Below are 8,468 nucleotides of genomic sequence, written 5' to 3'. Positions count from 1 at the left end.
CCACTGAGCATTTCAATTCCAGAATCATCAATTTTACTTTGAAGGGGATAAATTATAAATTGCAAAGGGGCTCACTAAATTGACATGACATACTACGTTTCTAATTAGAGGTGGGGGCTTCTATTATTCCAAATTTTAACTATCTTTTCTATTTGATATATATGAAAATAAACATTATGAAAGAAGTGAACAAATAAAGAAAACATAAAACTGGCTCCAACACATGTCATGACGAAACTGACGCCAGTTTTACACAATCGCTACATTTACATGGAAAACGTGTACATAAACATTCAGATTTCAAATATAAAGTCCTCACCACATGTGGCACGGGTGTTAGACATTAGCTGGTACAGCGATTAGCATTGCTGCATCCCGCGTTTAAAAAAAGCATTTTTATCCGAGCACCCCGACAACTTTTCTCAAACGGGTCTCGTTTGGGAAATTCACAGTTGCACACCGGGAGCACACTCGCCTATTTGTCTGTATTGGCAGAGCGGTCAGCGTGCCTATATCGAACAAAACCCAGTGCCACACTCCCCCCGACCGATAGGGGCGCGTAGTTGAAAGCCAATGGCAAAAAAAAAACAGCTCGGATGAAAAAGCCTTTTATTACACAATGTGGGATGCAGCAATGCTAATCGCTATACCAGTACATTTCTAACACCCGTGGTACATGTTGTGAGTACTTTATATTTGAAATCTGAATGTTTATGTACACGTTTGCTCTGTAAATGTAGCGATCGCGTAGAACAGACGGAAGTTAAGACATGACGCTCGTGAAGTACAAGCTTCACCATGGCTATAGTTGTTAATGTTAAACATGAACAAACACATTTCCCAAATATACAAATAGCTTGTATATATTATATAACATCAGTTACAAATGATTTAATAATCATTTACAGATGTATTATGCATGGCTTATTCATGAATAGTTGTACTACTTACTAATACTTACTAATTATAAATGATTTGTAAATTTGTTATAAAGGTTTTAGTAATCATTTACAAATGTAAACAAGCAGGTTGTTAATGATTTGTTAATAGTCTACAAACTGCTTATATACGTTTATAAATGCTTTATAATGGGTCATTACCATAGACTGTAAAAAATATGGACAAAGCGTTCCCCGGGTCTAACATGGACGTAAAATGAAGCCTGTAATTCTATGGTAATTCCTGATGTAAATCGCCATATTTCTAGATCCGTTTTGGCCCAGCTGGCCATTGGCTGGCTCCGTTTGGGCCCAGCTGGCCCATTGGCTGGCCCAGACAATGAGGCAGGACTTCCCCCCTTCTTCTCCGTTGGTTTTTATTTTGACTCGAGTGGGAGGGGAATCCCGATCATAGACTGTAACGGTAGCCACGCCCCTCAGAACATACGCGACTTTATGGTCATTTTTTTAATGAATGGGACCATAATTTTCCAAAAAGAATATTATGACATTAGAAATGAGACTTTAAACTAGTGACTGGAAGCAGAAAGTATTCATGACCATGTTTATTAAGGTAATACAGTCTAGGTGAAGTTGGGCCCAAATACATGGACTTCTATGGGGCTATGGGTTTTTCTGGGTCCAATGACAGCGCCACAACAGGCCATTATATGAATCGCGTTTTCCTTATAGGCTTCACAAAATATCTGTCTGACTGCCCCCCTGGTCATTACAAATGATTTAATAATCATTTACAGATGTATATAAATGGCTTATTAATGAATAGTTTACTACTTACTAATACCTTATAAATGATTTGTAACCATAGTTATAACGGTTTTAGTAATCATTTACAAATGTCAACAAACAGGTTGTTAATGATTTGTTAATAGTCTACAAACTGCTTATAAACGTTTATAAATGCTTCATAACGGGTCATAATTGTAAAGTGCTACCAGTGATTGTTATGTCCTATCATTTTGATATTTGAAATGGAGAGAATAAATCCAGCAGCGAAAAGAGTGACAAACAGATAAACAGAGCCTGTTGTCTTTTCTTATACATTCTACAGACTCTGGTTACCCGCCATCTGACCCCTAGCGGAGGCAGGCAACATACACAGCCATATAGGTGGGGCATGCATTTCCAACTTGCATCGTTCCAAGAGGGTGAGTAACGCTCTAGTATTATAATGAAAAAACATTCAATAAATATCATAATAACAACAATGAATTAGGCAGAAGTTGTATTTATTCATAGCAAATCGTATTTTTTGGATTACTTTAGTTTAGCTTGCACGTTTACCACCAAGCGACATCTTTACAGTTTGGTAGAGCCTTATTTTTAAATAATTAAAAATAAAATTGATTGATGTTTTGTTGCCTAAAGGAAGTAGAAAATGCAAATACTTGTTCCACTGCTTCTTTCTTGGTGTGAACTTTAAAGGGTTAAAAACATGACAGTAAAATAAATGTTTCCACTTTCTCTCACATGCAGTACCGTCCTGTATCCCTAGGAGACACACATGTGAGAATCACTAGACATGGAGTCGTCAATGTTTGTTTCTTTTATTTTTTATTTTTTTTTGCCAAGGACCCCTTAACTGAGAAATAGAGGAAGCAGGGACTATCACTAAATATTGTATACAATTCAGTTGCAGATTCAATCATTGATTTGAAGCTTCATATTAGCTTTGGTTGTGTAAGTTATTGCTTAGCTTTTCTAACATGTTGGATTCATGCTGGTTACCCCTGCAGTAACCCCAAGGAACCCCTAGGGGTCAGTGGTTCCCCAACGTTCTAGATTAGACGTTTGGCCCGGGAACCAAACTAGTGAAAATAGCAGATCTACAAGCTCACGGCGCGTCTCTTCGCACCGCGCTGTGAGCTTGTAGATTGGCTATTTTCACTTCTACTTAAACACTTTCTTTCTAATGTATGGAATGTAATTTTCCATTGTGAAATACTGGAGAAAAAAAAAACATTGAATTTTGTTTTTATTTTATTTTATTTTTTGGAAATGTTTTTAAATAATAATAATAATTCAAATAAAGGGAAGCTCCGCACACTCAGATCTGACGGCCTTTACTGCATGTCACCCCCCCATCTCTCTCCCCATTTCCTGTCACCCTACTTTCTATCCCTCCATAAAAAACTATAAAATAAAACCACAAAAAAACCAACCTCACAGAATGATAATCTCAAAGTCGGGCCATCGGAGTAGAAATCAAGGGTCCGTTAGAGAGTAAATGTCTAGACTAGACCATGGGGTGGTCGCTCCAGGCGGGCAGGCCGGACAGCCTCTGCTCGGTGGCGGCCTCTAGTGGCCAGCCCCAGGCCCTGAAGAAGCCACACAGGTTGTGCTCCACAGCCTGGGAGAAGGTACGGACGAACAGGTTCATCTTGGCCTGGTTGTCCTGAGGCACGGCGTCACTCATGGTATGGTACTCTGCAAACACCTTCTTAAAGGAAGCCCAGCCAAACTGCTCCTGGAGCTGGAGAGGAGAGGAGAGGAGAGGAGAGGAGAGGAGAGGAGAGGAGAGGAGAGGAGAGGAGAGGAGAGGAGAGGAGAGGAGAGGAGAGGAGAGGAGAGGAGAGGAGAGGAGAGGAGAGGAGAGGAGAGGAGAGGAGATGTTAAATCGAGAGGCCGGGGCCCATTGGCGTTTCGCCGACGGCTGGTGGCATTTAGGGCCGAAAAAATTGCCGATCTACAAGCCCACGCCGTGTCGAGGTGGCACACATTGCGGACTGCACACCAGACAGGGTACATCTACATTGCAGTATTGGTACCTCATGTGCTACCAGCGCTGCTTACCTGCATGTACGTCTCCAGAGCGACCCACACGTGCCAGTCGTTGAGGCTCCTCCCTCCCTTGACGTAGGACTCCACCCTCTCCCTCCTCTTCTCCGTAGTCATTTCAGGATGAGCCTGTATGGCAAGGTTAGAATAGTTTGGGAGTTTTGAGTGGTGCAACCATATGTCCGTCCCTCCGTATGTGTGTGTGTGTGTGTACAGGTGACAAAGGGGCGCTGTTGAGCTTCACACTGTGCACAGGTGCATGATGGAGAGTTTTTTTGCACCACTCACTTCAGACGGGTCTGATTTTTCATTATACTTTAGTATAATTGCAAACGCGGTGAGCACTAACTATGAGACCCTGCAGATCATGTCTGTCTGTCTGTCTGTCTGTGTGTCTGTCCCGCTGTGACACCGCCCGCCCGCCACCAGAGGGCGCAGCTGTAGCACACACACACACACACACACACACACACACACACACACACACACACACACACACACACACACAGTAGAAAACTTAAAAAAATTACTAACTAAAAAGAAAAAAAAAGTACGTAATTTATTCTAATTGTTGTTATTGCAATTTACGAGCTGCGTTCGCTTCCCGCGTTTGCGCGTCTTACTTGTGAGTTAGTTCGTTTTTAGTTAGTTTTGACTTATCTTTGAGCCCCTCCTATGCCCAGCTTTCAGGATTTTCCTTCAAATAAAAATGTAATTTAATTACCGTAAATTTTAACGATCGACAAATCGATGAATCACTAAAGCATTGTTTTATACATCGTGCAAGAACACTGAAAATAGCCGGAGCCGGACTGTAAGCTTACGCAACGCAACGCGGCGCAGTGCAAAACAACGCAACGCAACGTAATGCAACGCGGCGCTGCGCAGTGCAAAGCACCATAACGCAACACACCATAACATAATGCAACGTAACGTAACATGACGTGACGCAACGGACCGGAATGTGGCACAGCGCAGTGCGGCGCAGCAAGCCACAGTGCAGCACAACGCACCGTAATGTATCGCAAGGCAGCGCAAAGTAAAGCAACGTAACATAACGTATCTCAGCGCAGCGTAACGGAACATAACATAACGTGGCACAGCGCGGCGCGCCACAGTGCAGCACAACGCACCATGACGTAACATAACATCTCAGCACAGCGTAACGGAACGTAGTGTGCAACGTGTATCGTTTTCTCCCCACCTTCTCCCGCGCGATGCCCAGCACCTCCTCGTGCACGTACACGGCCCACAGGTTGCACGTGCCCTCGGTGGTGTGCGGGGGGAGCTCCCAGCCTGCTCTCTGCTGGTTGTGGCCCAGCTCGTGGATGGGGCCCCAGAGGCCCCGGGCCCTCAGGACCTCTGCGTCTTCCACAACCTCAGCTGCGGAGGCCCAGTGCATCATGATGGGGTAGCCTGCGTGCATCCAGCCTGCAATATGCACAGAAAACTGTCACGCCCTGTCCCAGGACGTACCGTGCTAGGTCTGCCATCCCTATGTTTTCCCCTGTCTACCGGGTCTGTGCTTTATTGTGAACGCTAGGTCGCACTTACTGTACTATGAAAACGAGCAGTGATGTGTAACGCTAACACACACACACACACACACACACACACACACACACACACACACACACACACACACACACACACACACAAACAAACACACGTTTCCGGGGCATTCCGTCACACACACATTGTTGCAGCACAATGGCACATTCCGATACGTATCTCTCGTCTCTGACATCTATAGGTCTGACTCTGCTATTATTTTCTGTGCAGGACTTGCTCTTGCCAGCTAGAGCAATGCTAAAGTGTCATCATTGGGTGTATGAATCAGAATCATATTTTTAAATTATATGGAGAGAGAAGATTGCGTGTCAGGATTTGGAGATTAACGCACATAGCGTGACATGCTGACAGACAATGCAAGAAACATGTTCCACTTCCACTCACAATTTAGGTGGCTTTTCAAATGCGGTACTTCATTAATATGATAGGCCTATAGTATTTGGCAATGTAGTGTAAATCAAATGAGTGCATGCCTTTCATCCGACAGAGCATTGGTCCGAACGACAACCTACCTCCTCCCTCACCCTAACCCTAACCTCCCCCGGGGCAGACACCTAAACCTAACCGCAACCCTCTCCCGACCCGCAGCGCACCTCGGAGCATTGCTCCTTCGGAGCAATGCTCTGTCGGATGATAGTACGCCTCCCAAATCAAATAGCCTACAATTGAAACCTGCCACTGCAGTGATTTGGGGGGAGCACGGGTTCGAACTGGCAACCTTGTGGTTGCCATCCAGGCACTCTACCCCTGAGCCACCACCGCCACTAAGTTAAGTAAAGTAAAGTTATTAAGCTACATATGGTGTTCGCTCTCGGCATAATGGTTCCTCACACTTTCCGAGTCGGCAGCATGACTCAAAACTACACCGTCATGATGGGGGAGCCTGCGTGCATCCAGCCGGCAAAATGGACACATGCATGGTTAGAAAATCCTGCGCAGGGATAGTTCATTTCCACATGGAGGTTAGGAGGTTACTTCAAAATATTTCTTCCCGTAGGCATGCGGTTCCCGAGGCTAAAACCAAATGCATGCGGTTCCCGAGGCTAAAACCAAACGCATGTGGTTCCTGTAGACTAAAACCAAATGCATGTGGTTCCCATAGGCTAAAACCAAACGCATGTGGTTCCCGTAGGCTAAAACCAAACGCATGTGGTTCCCATAGGCTAAAACCAAACGCATGTGGTTCCCATAGGCTAAAACCAAACGCATGCGGTTCCCGTAGGCTAAAACCAAACGCATGCGGTTCCCGTAGGCTAAAACCAAACACATGTGGTTCCCGTAGGCTAAAACCAAACACATGTGGTTCCCGTAGGCTAAAACCAAACACATGCGGTCCCCGAGGCTAAAACCAAACACATGCGGTTCCCGTAGGCTAAAACCAAACGCATGCGGTTCCCGTAGGCTAAAACCAAATGCATGCGGTTCCCGAGGCTAAAACCAAACACATGTGGTTCCCGTAGGCTAAAACCAAACGCATGCGGTTCCCGTAGGCTAAAACCAAACGCATGTGGTTCCCGTAGGCTAAAACCAAACGCATGTGGTTCCCGTAGGCTAAAACCAAACGCATGCGGTTCCCGTAGGCTAAAACCAAACGCATGTGGTTCCCGGGGCTAAAACCAAACGCATGTGGTTCCCGTAGGCTAAAACCAAACACATGTGGTTCCCGTAGGCTAAAACCAAACGCATGCGGTTCCCGTAGGCTAAAACCAAACGCATGTGGTTCCCGGGGCTAAAACCAAACGCATGTGGTTCCCGTAGGCTAAAACCAAACGCATGCGGTTCCCGGGGCTAAAACCAAACACATGTGGTTCCCGTAGGCTAAAACCAAACACATGTGGTTCCCGAGGCTAAAACCAAACGCATGCGGTTCCCGAGGCGAAAACCAAACGCATGCGGTTCCCGAGGCCACCACCAGGCATACTGACCGTTGGAGATCTGCACATCGGCCACGAAGCGCTCCTTGCGAGGGAACGCGTGTGGGGCGGCGGCCAGGTCGGCCACGCCCCTCATGATGTCATCCCAGAGCGCCGCCAGCTGGTCGGGACGCGCCAGCCGTCGCACAGCGTCCGACGGCACGGCGATGACGACGCTGTCAAACTCTAGCTCCGCCCAGGGGGCGGGGGCTGCGCGCAGCGACGCCCACTCGGCCAGGGTTGTCACGCCTTGGAGGGAAAGAGAGGCATTTTAATCAGTGGTGGACAGTAACGAAATTACATTTACACATGTACATTTGTGATTCTGTTTGATACAGAGACAGTCATGGCTGTCAGGAGAGGAGAAAACTGTTTATTTTTCCTAAACGAGCTAATAGAGGGTATGCACGTGACATCATCATCATACCTGGAAGTTATGCGGGAATGCCTACTGAGACAGCCCATACTGTACATCCAAACAGAAAAGTCCTATTTGATTGCATTGCATTACTTTAAACAACATTACATTCACTTTGTCACTCACTTTGCCACTCGATTTCCCACTCAATCTGCCATTCACTTTATGCATGCGCATACCCTCTATAGCACAGGCAGACTCTTCACATACTACAGCATGTCTGAAATGAATGTCAGAGCTGAAATCGAGTGTAAATATAAATGTAAATATGAAATAAATAAAGTTCACAAGGTGAGGATTTCCAAACAGATTTCCAAACAATTTCCAAACAGCGGTGGAAAGTTGACTGCTCAGCCACGGAACAACAGCCTGCCTGCAGCCTATTTTATCACGATCATGCTAATGAAACAAAACGCATGCATGCACGCATGCACCCACCCACACACACACACACACACACACACACACACACACACTCACCAGACTTGTAGTACGGCGCCAGCACGGCCTCTTGTACAAAGAGCTCCGCCCCCTGTAGGTGCGTTCTGGGCGGAGCCACCAGGTAGATTAGCCCGCCCCACAGGTTCCACACCTGGACAGTCAATCACACTAATCAATTTAATCAATTATGAAAAGAGATCAATTTATATATATATATATATATATATATATATATATATATATATATATAGTCCGACATAACCCTATACCCGCACGCGGACTCCACGGGTGATTTTTTAACCCGCAGTACATTAGTGGTGCACGATTCTTGCTCGAATGTGAATCTCGATTTTCCTTCACAGGAATTGAGATCACAATTCTCATTTT

At 45.5% G+C, this 8,468-nt stretch overlaps 1 protein-coding gene across 2 annotated transcripts in view; it reads right to left on the bottom strand.

Moving 5' to 3' along the window:
• Window positions 1-3,043: 3,043 nt before the first annotated feature.
• Window positions 3,044-8,468, bottom strand: part of LOC310863211 (TRPM8 channel-associated factor homolog) — a 36,504-nt gene continuing 31,079 nt past the window's right edge. For both annotated transcript variants that reach the window (XM_083771395.1, XM_083771396.1), the window contains exons 15-19: window positions 8,121-8,232; window positions 7,235-7,471; window positions 4,942-5,168; window positions 3,753-3,866; window positions 3,044-3,432 (exon numbers count right to left, since the gene is read on the bottom strand). In XM_083771395.1, the coding sequence (XP_083627521.1) occupies window positions 3,196-3,432; window positions 3,753-3,866; window positions 4,942-5,168; window positions 7,235-7,471; window positions 8,121-8,232 (927 nt within the window). In that variant the 3' untranslated portion in view covers window positions 3,044-3,195. The remainder of the gene's footprint in view (window positions 3,433-3,752; window positions 3,867-4,941; window positions 5,169-7,234; window positions 7,472-8,120; window positions 8,233-8,468) is intronic.

Source organism: Protomyctophum parallelum, assembly GCF_964188405.1.
Source record: "Protomyctophum parallelum genome assembly, chromosome: 1".
NCBI lineage: Eukaryota > Metazoa > Chordata > Actinopteri > Myctophiformes > Myctophidae > Protomyctophum > Protomyctophum parallelum.
The sequence above is the reverse complement of the archived record's forward strand: the minus strand, read 5'-3'. Positions and strand labels throughout refer to the sequence as shown.